Source organism: Coccinella septempunctata, chromosome 7, assembly GCF_907165205.1.
Source record: "Coccinella septempunctata chromosome 7, icCocSept1.1, whole genome shotgun sequence".
In the NCBI taxonomy this organism is placed as follows: domain Eukaryota; kingdom Metazoa; phylum Arthropoda; class Insecta; order Coleoptera; family Coccinellidae; genus Coccinella; species Coccinella septempunctata.
The window spans coordinates 31758480-31772730 of record NC_058195.1 but is presented as its reverse complement, the minus strand read 5'-3'; the positions used below and the strand labels follow the sequence as shown (position 1 = coordinate 31772730).

At 32.4% G+C, this 14251-nt stretch overlaps 1 protein-coding gene across 1 annotated transcript in view; it reads left to right on the top strand.

Annotated features, from left to right (window-relative positions):
- Nucleotides 1-225: 225 nt before the first annotated feature.
- Nucleotides 226-14251, top strand: part of LOC123318065 — an 81306-nt gene continuing 67280 nt past the window's right edge. Inside the window, exons 1-2 of the mRNA XM_044904756.1 lie at nt 226-270; nt 3107-3209. Of these exons, the coding sequence (XP_044760691.1) occupies nt 3147-3209 (63 nt within the window). The 5' untranslated portion in view covers nt 226-270; nt 3107-3146. The remainder of the gene's footprint in view (nt 271-3106; nt 3210-14251) is intronic.

Here is a 14251-nt window from a genome sequence, read left to right as displayed (position 1 = left end):
AGATATAAAGCACTCAGTTTCTTTCTGCAGTGATCAGATATTGAGGTTTCAAATGATCATCCCAAAGTCAACGACAAACTGGTCTTAATCGAAAAGTTAACCCAAGAGAACATTTTTCTGAAGAGGGGTGTTCTCAACTTATCCAAAAAAGGCTATACTTTGGAACAACAGTTAAAATCGAAAAACCTGGAAATTCTTGGAGTACCGGAGACACAAAATGAGAATTTGCCGAACGTGTTGCGGAAGATTTCCGAGTATATTGATTGTCCAGTATGTTCTTCTGATGTTGATTTTTTATTCGGGGCTAACAAAACTACTTTTATTGGCAAACTGAAACCAAACATTTAACAATGATTGATTTCGGTTGATTATTCAGTCGGAACTTCAAGGGAAACGACTTCTTGGCGGCAGCATCCAGGATTAAGCGGAAATCCATCAGATTATTATCATTTCCAACTTAAGGTTGATGACGTTTCCAACCAATTGTTTATAAATGAACATCTCACAAGATCTAATAAAACCTTATTGGAAAGAAGTGAGGAATTATCCAAAACACGCAATTATAAATTCGTCTGGGATGAGGAAGGTTTTATTTATGCTAGAATAGATGATATAGCCAAAGTGTTGAAGATATTGATTGACTGAAGGTAACTTGGAGAAGATGATTTAATTCAGTCTATGAAACATTTCAAGATAATCTTCGTATGTGATGGGTATTTCTTTTCTGTATCAAAAAATTGCCTGTTCTCTCAGCAATCACTTTTTCACTAGGTATAGGTATCAAGATGCAGGAAAAAATCAAGAAAATATGCAAACCAACATTTCTGATCCAAAGTGGCTTTTCCTAACACCAGTAGGCTCACAAGAACTTGTTTTAATAGCTTCTTTAACAGGGCCGTGCTTACTATGAGCTAGGGAATTACAACTTCCCTAACCCATTTGAATAAAATTGATGACATAATAATATAACAATGAATAATAAAACAATAATCGAGTAAAAAAATCACCCTATTTATATTTTTCTTACGAAACAACAATAAGAAATGGATCACGCCTTCAACAGTAAGGCAGGTAAATAATAAAAAAATTAATTCAGATGCATAACATCCGCAGATAATTAAATAAAAGGAGCCGGCAATTCATAGCATTTCGTTGACGAATGAGTTTTGTTGCTCTGACGAGGTAAAATAAGACCGAAACCACGGTCAGCATCTACTCTTTGTCGACGAAATGAAATTTCTGGTAATACTTCGAGCGATGGTAGTTTGTTAGTTCGATTTAGATCGTAACATTCGTTGATTTAATTATCTGCGGATGTTATGCATCTGAATTAATTTGTTTATTACGAAACAACGTAGTAGTGGACAAATTACGATAGGAATCACGGACCAGGCCCTAATAAACGCCTGGTTAGCTGTGATATCCCAGCTTACCACCCGTGGCTTTCTGTAAAGAATTTCGCTCAGTACCCGCATGCCTAGGATCGATAGCGTAAATGTAAATGTCATGAATTGAACGTGAAATTTAGGCGTTTTGCTTTAAATTTCTAACTCTTGCCGATTTGAATTTTGTCGGTATTTTTGTGTCGGTACATTATGGGCTTACTTTTTACTGCTATGATTTTGAATATATTGGCTACTAATAGAAGATTTTTAGGTACAAAGAATTAATAACTTCGAAAAAAAGAAAAGTTTGAGAGGAGCCTCCAACTACAACTAAAAATATAGGTGCATATCTACCTGTTTAATAGAACCTCTGAAATATATAATTAATCTTATATTTGGGAAAAGTATAATTTTTCTGGAGTGCAAAACATCTACATAGATTGAAAAATAAACACTACATAACTATAAACCCATTGTACACAAATGTTTCGAGAAATGCTTGAAAAATGTTGTTAAGAATTTTCTAAAAAAGAATAACCTTATCTTCAAAAATCAGCAGGAGTTCAAATCAAATTCAAGCAGACAGGACGCCATTTTCAATCTAACAAATGAAATAAACACGTCTTTTAACGCAAATAGGAACAACCTGTCAGTTTTTATTGATTTAGCTAGAGCTTTCCATAACGTTCCTCATGACAAATTATTGAAAAAAATGGAAAATATGGAAATAGGTGGAAGTGTAAATCTACTTTTTGAAAATTATCTATCGAATAAGATACGGCGAGTAAACATCGAAAACATTTATATTCTGGTGAGAAACAATACTATAGGTATCCCAAAGGGTAGAGCCCTTGGGCCAACACTCTTTTCAATCTACATTAACGATAAACTTGCCTGGCTGAACGTAATTTTTTTTTCATAACCAGATGCGCAATCAAAGTAACCAAAAATCAATTTACTTTTCTAAAAATATAGACTTTGTCGAAAAATTACACTAAAAAAAAAATAGATAGAAGGTTCTCGAGGTCCAGGTGTAAACATAAACGACTACAACAGTTTTCTGAATTTCTGTGATTTCTTCTATTTGAAATCTCGAATCGAAAAACGTCAAAGATGGTGTTTTGTAAGGATTAGTACACGAACGTGATGTTTCTTTTCAACGAGCAGAAACATTTCTTAAAGTAATATCTCGACTGCTGAATAACAATGTTTTTCGCATTCGTAATATATTTCCAAAATTTCGTTATGCTACCTCGATCAGTTGTCGGAAAGTATAGTATTATAACATATTCTCAAGATTAAAATAGTTTCCATTCATCACAAGGGTGGTTGTGCACACTAAAAATGCAAATATCAATGAATACACGAGGTACTTCAGTGGGGAATTATAGTTTCCATTTATTTTTTTCTCAAGTTTCAGGTTTTCCATAATTCACTATTGAAACATTTTTTCATTGTTGTTTCAAAACCTCACTATATCCTATTCTATTTCCAAATATTTTCATTATTGTTGCTCTCTATAACTTATCGTACTTATGAGTAATTCTAATTTGTCTAAATGTCTTTCAAGACTTGTGATACATTTTGCTTTCGGTAATGATCTCGAATTACTTCAATCGGATCAACGTTGCCACATAAGTTATGAAATACTTGCTGATTTTTGTGTGCTCCGTCCTTGTCACCTCCATCAAATTTGATATTAACTTTTCAATTTTTAAAAGGTTACGCCAGCGAGAGCGGGAGAACCAAATTAGATCCAGGATGCAAGGAAACCCGAATGCCCAACCAGTGGTGATTCCCCCTCTGTTCGGAAATCCAGTTAGGGTAAGTTATAAAATCTTCATATTTCTAAAACATAACTCCGGTTCTCCTTCGAGATATTTCGCGTGTTCCTCAAGATCCTTTCCAGAGACCATGGGTGATATTTAGTGATGGGATGAAAAGTGTATTTCTGAACTAGATTTTCTCGAGTTAAAAAAGTAGGGGAGAGTTCCTTTGAATTGGACAGCCCATGAACCGGACGCTACAGATTTGTACTAAACTCGATAGTAATTTAGCATCCTTTACGTAAATTCCATTTTCGCAACAAGGCGCGAGCCACAGGGTCAGCCATTTTCCAAGAGATCTCGGTCGATGTTGCGAAAATGGGATTTAAATAAAGGATGCTAAATTACTATCGAGTGTAGTAGAAAACTGTAGCGTCCGGTTCATGGGCTGTCCAATTCAAAGGAAGTCTCCCTAGCCAACTCGAGCTTTCTCGAATTGGTTCCTATGCTTTGGCTTCGTATAAAATATGTGACACCCCATTGGACCTCCACCGACTGAATTAGCTAGCCGATTCAAGCTCGATCAACTCAAAACTCGATGTTTCAGTTCTGGTCAAGTATGTTTTGCTGAATTTACATTTTAGATTTATTCGAAAATATGAATACTCACGATAACATCATTCCATTGGAGAATATAGGTAAGAATGAATAACATTTTCCGAAAGATATCTAATGTGGACTATTCATAAGGAAAATATCTGTTGAAACGAATCGATATAAAAAATTTTTTCAATGAGTAATAAAGATCAACAATAAACACAAATTAAATTTCAGGAGCTGACATAATTAAAATTATACAATCGATTTATTTTATTGATATCATGATATCACTTGATTTATTTATTTAAACTTTGGGAAGGGTTGAGGTGCAACATAAATGCATAAGAATATCAAACTGGAGCATGAATAACGAAAAAAAAAGCAAGTGATGTCGGTTCGTGGTGTTGGCATATAAAATATGTTTATGACTCTAGAGGCTGGTCTAGGTACCGCGAAATGCAGTTTTTCGAGTAGAAAGGAATCTTTAACTACTTATAACATTCAGTTATTTGTATGTGAACCAACAACACCGAGAACACAGTGTTCTCGGTGTTGTTGTGTGAACACAAGGCAATGACATTCACGTTGGCATTTCAAACTATTCATGCCATGTCTACTCAAAAGTAAATCTTGAGCTTGATAAAACGTCTCTGCACTGGGTCAACTCTATACATATGTATTTGGTGGTGGGGGGACCATACTAAAGCGGCATATTCTAATTTTGATCTGACATATGCGGAATAAAGGATCTTTAATGTGGCCTTATCGGAAAATTCTCGAAAAATACATGCGATGAATCCTACGTTCCCTCTTCCATCAATAGGGAATACTCCTTCTGACGAAAATGATGTATTTTTTATGAAATATCTTTGAAACGTCACATTTTGAAATAACCATTTCAACCGTTTCCCAAAGAAAAATATTTTAAGCACTTAAAAATGGAAAATAAAAATGGGTATTTGAAATTTAAAGCGTTCCACTTCGATTGTACAAGTTGGCAACATCGACTGAAATATGCCTTGATAATAAAGGACAACAAATATATTATCTTGATGAGATAGACAAAGATGGTTGTCTACGAAGTCTGCGACGAACGAGGAAGGTCGTAAAATTTTATGGGATTTTTATTGCCTGTTGCCTGTTGCTGTTGAAGCTCGCCAGTAAGTAGGCACCTGTACATCAACAGCTGTTATTTTATAAACAAGCTGATCGGACATTGTTCTTTTCATTGTCTGGTAGGCGATGTTGCCAAATCGTTAACTCGAAACCAAGCGATTTAAATTTTAAAACCCCATATTTGAAGAATGATTTTGAATATTTTCCGCGGTGCATTTGAAAAAATCATGAATGAAACTAATAATTATTCAGTTTAAACTTGCATATGCAGTGATAACCCAAATTGAGGAGAATTCCCCATTGATGATGTATATTTCTGATGTTGCCAATAGAATATGAAACATTAAAAGTATTTGTTGAATTTGGTTTGGAAAGTCGAACAGATATGATTCAGCTGCTTGGATCGATACGAACTGCATCGCTCTATCTCATGTGGATTCCTCATTAAGAAGATTTGGGGTGAACCGTCGCTACTATAGTCGGGTAAGTCCTGAGCGGGAACACTGAAGCGAGGATGACTTTTGGTGTCGACAGGGCCGCCGTCAGGACCGGCAAACCGGGCACCCTGCCGGGCCGGCACATTCTATACCAATTTTTTCACACCAAATTTTTTTTTCTTCAAAAGCGAAAAGACGAACATCATTAAATCTTAGAGTGAAATCGAAAAGGCGGCTTTTGGCGCTTGATCGCCGAAGAATTCACATAGATAGATAGATAGATAGATAGATAGATAGATAGATAGATAGATAGATATATAGATAAATCTTCTTTATTTCAAGTTTTATATAAAACATTACATAAAAGATGAAATGACATCAAAAATGAGTACTTACAATTTAGTACAAATTTTTAGAACCAAAATAATTTTCAAGACTATAAGGTTCCAGTTTTATCAAAATTCTCTCAATTAAATTCTTAAACTTACACCTTCGACACATTCAATGTGATGCGGCAATTTATTAAAAACTCGGATACACATATAGTATGGTCCCTTTTCACTCAGAGATAACTTATGATATGGATAGAAAGATCTCTGTTTCTCGTGGAATAGCTATGACTGACATCGTTTTGGAACTTATCTCTATTCTTGAAAACAAACTAAAGACATTCATAAATGTACAAGGCATATATAGTCATTATATTCATAGGCTTGAATTTGCCTCTACAAGAGTCCCTGAACTTCTTTTTGCACATGGTTCTCATTACTCTTTTTTGCACAACAAATACTGATTCCACACTTGCATTGCTACCCCAAAAAATAATACCAAATCTGAGAACAGATTCAAAATTTGCATGGTATAAAATTTTTAATGTATTAACATTCATGTAATGAGATACGACCCTGATTCCATAACCAATGCTAGGTATCATCTATAGTAACACCCAAGAATTTAGTGCTTGTGACATGTTTTATGTTGTTATTTCCAAGATTAATGTTGCTTGGTGCAGATATTTGACATTGCTTAGTACGAAAAAGTATTAAACTAGTTTTTGATTCATTTATTGTTACCTTATTCATGGTAAACCAATTGTTGGTGTTCACAAAGCAACTTTCTGTTTTTTCAATAATATCCGTTATATTGGGTCCAGAAATCAATATATTGGTGTCATCAACAAAATTTGTGATTGAATCAACATTCAAAAGGTCATCTATATATATATATATATATATATGTAAGTTTGAATCTCGCGCCAAACTTCTGCTTCCGTTGATACATGAACTGTCAAGGGGACAAAAGAGGAAAGGCGAAGTTTAATAACGGCGGCGATAATTGTGATCCAATATATAGTATAATATAGGATTAAGGCTATCGACAATTGTGTTGAATCAGGTTTGTTGATTTATTGTAAATATGTATGTAAATTAGAATAATGTTTTGTTTATTACAGTTTTCACTGCATCAACTGTGTCTGAATATAACCTTAAATATTCTCTTTCCAACGTCTCTGATTTCGAGACCTTACAATTCAACACAATGGAGAGCAAAGCTAAATTCCATTTTGCATCTGAGGCGGGTCCTGATGCCAAGAGCACTATAGTTAAGGTAAAAACTATACAGCTGATGGATCAACCAGAAATTTTTCGATTTCCAAACGATAAACAGAGCAGCTTGCACCATAAGCAACTTTTTGATACTAATGTGGTCAAAAATGTTGTAAAAAGTTTGAAAATTAGAAATAAATTTCGAAATGTGATGATCACTCTGGATGCTGAATTACAAGGTATTTACATGGACGAAGAAGGAAATGTCGCATTCAACGACGAATATTTAGAAGAGGTCTCACCGTTAGAAAATCCAACTAAAACAGGTATCCAAGGAAAATCTACAAGATCTTTAGCGAAAGATATGATTATAGAAAATTTTAATGGACAAAATTTCAAAGCGAGTACTTGGATTAGATTATTCGTTCAGGAATGTATTAGAGTGGGAATCACACAAGATAAATATGCAGAAACTTTGAGGTTATTTTTGACAGATTCTGCTGTAAACTGGTTTAATGTTTGTATGAAACAAAATAGTTTAAACAATTGGGAATTATGGAATAATTCTTTCATAGAAACCTTCTCAGTACAGTCGTGGACAGATATAGCATACGCATATAATTTTAAGTATTTAAATGGATCTCTATTAGATTTTGCACTTAAGAAAAGAAATCTATTGATGGAAGTGGACGATGAAATCTCCCTGAATTCTCAAATAAACTTAATTGTTATCAGTTTACCAAATCATATACAAAATAGAATAGACAGAAAAACAATAGGAACAATAGAGGACTTAATGTCAAAATTAAAACAATTTGGTCACTTGAATGATAGGAAAAAAGAAAACAACAAAACAGTACCTTCACATAAACAATGTTCAAATTGTGAAAAGTTGGGATTTCCTAACAGATTCCACCCTGAAAATATGTGCAGATTAAAAGAACAAAAATCAAGTTACAAAAAAAATAATAATATTAAAGTAGTAAATAATGTAGATTTTGAAAATGCTGTAGCAAACTCAGAGGAGGCAAAAAACGAATAGTTCCCCCACTTATTAGATTAAATGTATTGGTGAATGATGAACCAGCAGTGGGCCTGTATGACTCAGGGTCTAACATTTCACTAGTAAATTATAAATTTTTAAATAAAATTAATATGCTTAAGAATATGATAAGTGGGAAGGAAAATATAGAAGGAGTAGCAGGAATAGCTAAAGCTGAAGGCGCTGTTACACTCAAAGTAAAAATTTGTAATATAGAAACTAATTTTTCGTTTTTCATCATAAAGAGCGGGACTTTTAAGGAAGATTTATTATTAGGTCTGGATATAATAAAGAAATTTAGACTATGTCAAAATGAAAATTTAAAAATTACCCAAAAAGGTGAAATAAAGAAAGATAAACAAGAAAATATAAATTATAAAAAAGAACAAAACAATATACAAATAATTTTGCAAAATTTTGATGAGGTATTTGCAAAAACAAAATTTGATATTGGAATAATAAAAGGGTATGAAGCAACTATAAAATTAAAGGAGAATAAATACATATCTAGAAAACCATACAGATGCTCATTTCAAGATAAAATTGAAATTGAAAAGCAAACAAAAGAATTATTAGAAGCTGGTTTGATAGAAGAGTCATGCAGTCCTTATGCAGCTCCAGTGACAATGGTCTATAAAAAAGAAGATGGAAAAAAATCTCGTTTGTGCATAGACTTTTCAGATTTAAACCAAATACTTGTTCCTGAAAGTCAACCATTCCCTAGGATTGACGATTTAAAAGTACGTGCTAGAAATTGTAAATATTTCACAAAACTAGATGTAAATTCGGCGTTTTGGTCGATACCTATACGAGAAAAGGACAGGTACAAATTGGCTTTTGTAACCCATCAAGGCCACTGGCAATGGAAATGCTTACCATTTGGTCTGAAAACCTCACCGGCAATTTTTCAAAGGACATTATCTAGTATTTTAAGAAAGAATAATCTTAGTGAATTTGCTGTAAACTATATAGATGATATTTTAATTCATTCAGAGAACTATGAGGATCATTTGAAACATGTTGAATTAACTCTACAAGCACTTCAAGACCAAGGTTTTAAATTAAATTTAGCAAAATGTGTATTTGCCAGTAACAAAGTGATTTACCTAGGTCATGAGATAAGTGGTAACTACATAAAACCAATGAATGATAACCTCATTGCCATAAAAGAGTTTCCGGTACCACAAACCAGAAAACATATCAGACAATTTTTGGGGAAAATAAATTTTTATGTGGAATATATACCGAACCATGCTATATTACTAGAACCTTTATATAATTTATTAAGGAAAAACATAGAGTTCAACTGGTCTGAAAAATGCCAGAGTAGTTTTCAAAAAGTAAGAGATTATTTGTGCACTGGTCCAGCTCTGGCTATATTTGATCCTGAAGCCCCAATCTATATTTTAACTGATGCGAGTATAGATGGAGTTGGGGCAGTGTTGAAACAACCTCAAGAAAATGAGGAATTAAAACCAGTATTTTTCTTCTCAAGAAAATTGAATAACTCACAAAAAACAAAAAAAGCAATATATATTGAATGTCTAGCTATCAAAGAAGCCATCTTATATTGGCAATATTATTTAATAGGAAAAAAATTTGTTATATTCACAGACCACAAACCCTTAGAAAATTTTAATGTTAAGAAAAGTAAAGATCCAGAACTAATTCACTTACTTAATTATATATCACAATTTGAATTTGACATAGTATATAATCCAGGAGCAGAGAATCTAGAAGCAGATTGCTTATCTAGGAATCCTGTACTAGAACCAAGAAGAGAATGTGATGAAAATTCAATAATAAAAATAGCAAATTTTTTACAATTAGAAGATATAAAAAATAACCAAAGAAATCTACAAGTAGATAACAAGTGCAATATTAAAAATGATATCATATATAAAACGCTAAATAACAGAGAAAAAATATGGTTAACAGAAGACTTTGGAATATCTTTGGTACAAAAGGTTCATAAAAATCAAGGACATATTGGAACCAAACAATTAATTCTGGTTATATGTCATAAGTTTTATTTTAAAAACATGTATAAACATATCAAGTTGACATGTCGTTCTTGTGAAGTTTGTAAGAAAAATAAAACCAGAATTGGCTGTTTCAAAGCACCTTTATCTCAATTAGGCCCAGCAAAGGAACCTTTTGAAATTGTCTCATTGGATACTATAGGAGGTTTAAAAGGAAAAAGCACTAAAAGATATATGCATTTAATAGTGGACCATTTTACGAGATTCGCTTTCATAAGCACATCAAAAACACAAGTTGCTAAGGATTTTATAAATTTAATTAAAAAAGTAGAACAACATGGGAAAATTAAAACAATACTAACAGACCAATACTCTGGCATAAATTCGACACAGTTTAAAAATTATGTTAATGGTCAAGAAATAAATTTGATATTTACAGCAAGCGACTGTGCATTTTCTAATGGTCTAAATGAAAGAACAAACCAAACATTAATTAATAGAATGAGATGCAAGATATTTGAAAATAAAAATAAATCATGGCCAGTAGTAGCCGAGGAGTGTATAAAAGATTATAATAATACAATTCATAGTTCTACCGGTTATACTCCGAATTACTTGTTAACCGGAAAAGAAAGTTCTATTTTACCTGAGACATTAGAATTAAACAATAAAGAGAATTGGGAAATTAATAAGGAAATAGCATTTGAAAATTCTAAGAAAATACATTTACAAAACAAAAAAATCTACGATGAAAATACGAAAAAAATAGAATATAAAGTAGGAGATTTAGTGTATGTTCAGAACAAAAACAAACTGAGCAGAGATAAACTGGACACTATCAGAGTAGGACCATTCAGAATCAAAGCAAAAATTTCAGATGTGATATATGGTATTGCTAGTAGATCTAGAAAGAGCGATAGCCTATTTCATGCTAGTAAATTAGTCCCATATACCGGGTGAATGACTTATTTGCCAAAAAGGGGGGATGTAAGTTTGAATCTCGCGCCAAACTTCTGCTTCCGTTGATACATGAACTGTCAAGGGGACAAAAGAGGAAAGGCGAAGTTTAATAACGGCGGCGATAATTGTGATCCAATATATAGTATAATATAGGATTAAGGCTATCGACAATTGTGTTGAATCAGGTTTGTTGATTTATTGTAAATATGTATGTAAATTAGAATAATGTTTTGTTTATTACAGTTTTCACTGCATCAACTGTGTCTGAATATAACCTTAAATATTCTCTTTCCAACGTCTCTGATTTCGAGACCTTACATATATATATATATATATATATATATATATATATATATATATATATATATATATATATATATATATATATATATATATATATATATATATATATATATATATATATATATATATATATATATATATATATATATATATATATATATATATATATATATATATATATATATATATATATATATATATATATATATATATATATATATATGAACCCGTAGTTCGTTGTTACCTCCGTTAAGTTCATTGGGCGACCTGACCTCCAGGTGAAGGAGTTTTTTAATTGGAATAATTTTTGCTTATATATGTAGAGGGGAAGGTAAATAACAGGGGTACCTAAAGAGGGGAAAAGATTTTCATTGAAAAATTTTTCTTCAAACGAATCAGACCTTACTACCTCCGCATATATTTCTTATTAGTAGTGCGCTCTCACCTCCCGCAACGTTGCCAGATTTCAGGAGGACAGAAAGTAGGGCAGCTTGAATTCTACTCATATACAGAATACAGCTGCTCTTCCGATTCATTCACACATACTGAAGCCTGTAAATAGTTCGAGAACGATACTGATATTAATAAACTTCATACGCTAATAATTGATTGATAAGGATTCGGAGTAAATGAATTTGGACAGAAATTATTATCTTTTCTTCATGAATATCAACAGTTTTGAATAAGTATGCTATGTCTACGATACTTCGTTCGATAGGGGAGTTTAATACCGTATAGGTCCTAAAATGAATGATACATGACAATGAAATTTTTCGTTACATATAAGATTAATTCCAAAGACAATTTTACCGAATTTGTTCTGGTATGAAATAGTTATCTAAATTTTGGGCATTATATTCACGACATGAGGAACTCCATTGAAATGTTTTTCCCGAATGAATCAACAAAGATATACGTTTTACTTTCAGCTTCTATACTTCATTCACTTTCATTTTAGCACAGGATTGGCCATGGAAATTGAATACCTTTCACTCTGTATGGTACGAAAATGTTGGGTTAAGACGCTTGTCAAAACATTTTTGAGTTTTAAATCAGTGCTACGTAGTCCGTTCTACGTGAGACTCTCAGTAATTACGTATTTCATCACAATGTCAAATCACTTCGGAAAATATTGCGTCGAAAATATGTAACGAACATAATTGACATTTATACAAACTGATTGAAGACATACCAAATCTATTTATTTACATGGACAATAGAAGTAATCAGTAGCTTGAGGAGAGTTACTGTTGTTTATTTTCTTTGGCTGAAGACGTTACATCAGTTGTAGAATTCAAAAAAATCAACCCGAAGATGAAATGCATTTGATGCAGTGTTAGCATTGAATTGAATACTCATAGGTGGTAGGGAATGGGTATCTCTTGAAGAAATGAACGGATAATTACGTGAATGTTCAATTCCTCAACAAAAATCATCTTGCGTCAAAATAATTAAAAGAAGTTTGAAGCAACAGGAGCTTCACCTTCAAACAAAACAACTGCCTAGTATTCATGTCTGTTTATTTTCAATACATTGATATAATAATAATAATTATACAGGGTGTGGCGTAATGAGTGGATAATATGGAGCCTGCGGGTAGAGTACTCTATGGCGGTTCAAATAAATATATTTTACGTTTGGCAAAAGTGCCTTGGTTTTCGAGATATTGGGGATTTTCGATGAATCACCCCAAATAATAATAATAACTGGATATTGACATTTTTCATCATAGCGGTTCAAAAGAAACTCCTTGATTTAATGGCATTTCTTAATTGCTCGAGGAGTCTTTTGAAATTTTTCAGTACACAGGTTGTTTCACATGTAAACGGACAAACGAAAACCGTGAATAGAGGGCATTGAGCTTAGTTCAAAAACACCTCATATGTGTGTCTTAGGCATTCCGTTTCCGATATAGAGAGGAGTTTATTCAAATTTCCCTAATTTTTGTTCGGCTATAACTCCAAATATTTTAGTTGGATTCGGCTAAAAATTCATTATCCGCTTAAACTTCTATGTTTCAATAAAACAGAACATTAAAAGTTGACGAACACAGGACCGAACTCATTGAGGATATATTCAAATTTAAACTCATGCAAAACACTCTGTTTGTAGTTTTTCTCGTCATAATTTTGAATTTTTCAGGTATCTCCATTGATTTTCTCAAAATCAATGAAACTTTGGTATGCCTTTTCAGATTATTTTTAATGAATAATTGTTTGATCGTGAAATGTCTGGAAAAAACAGCGCTGCATATTGACTTTTACTTCACATTAATTAATGGGATGAATATGATCGCCAATCAACTGAGGAAATCTAAAAATGGAATTGGAAATGTTCAACTGAATTTTTTCGTTCTCAATATATGTCTTGCATTTGTTTTTGATATTTATAGCATATCTGGTCATTCAGATAAGTCATTAACAGTGATAATAAGCTTTGTTATTGATAATGAACAAAAATAGAAATAAAAAACTACGCTATCATGATCATGAAAATAATAATTATAATTCGATGTCTTATGAATGAATCGCTTTTTATGGACAACGTGGAACTGAAGTAATTTTCCGAACTGGTTTTCACCTCATTTGGTCTTTTAGTGAAGGTAATGATTGGCACTTCGGATAAGTATGATAAATGCACTTTCGAATTCTTCACTGATTCCGTTATAGTCATTATTGGATCTATGGAAATCTATGGATTGTTCTGGTCTTATTACAATTTGTTATTGAAACATTGATGATATTCATGCACCAGCAAAAGTATTTATCAGTATTTCAGGTCATTTTATTAGAAGGGTAGGACCCCAATATTGGACTGCTAGATCTCCAGATCTGACAACCCGCGATTTCTTTCTTTGTTTTTATTCACACAACTAGTTGTCCATAGAAAAAAAGATTCATTCTGACTATCAAGTTTTGAATTTTAGTTTCAAGATAGCGTAGTTTTTCCACCCATATTTGGATATTATCAATTTTGAAACATTTTATTCTTGTGAAAGAGTATTTTGAAGACCGAATATGGTATAATTGTTGAACACATTCAACAGAATATTCTTTGAAAAAAATCAATTATGGATTTCTAAATACATTTTCATGAAGTGCTCTATTCCTTAG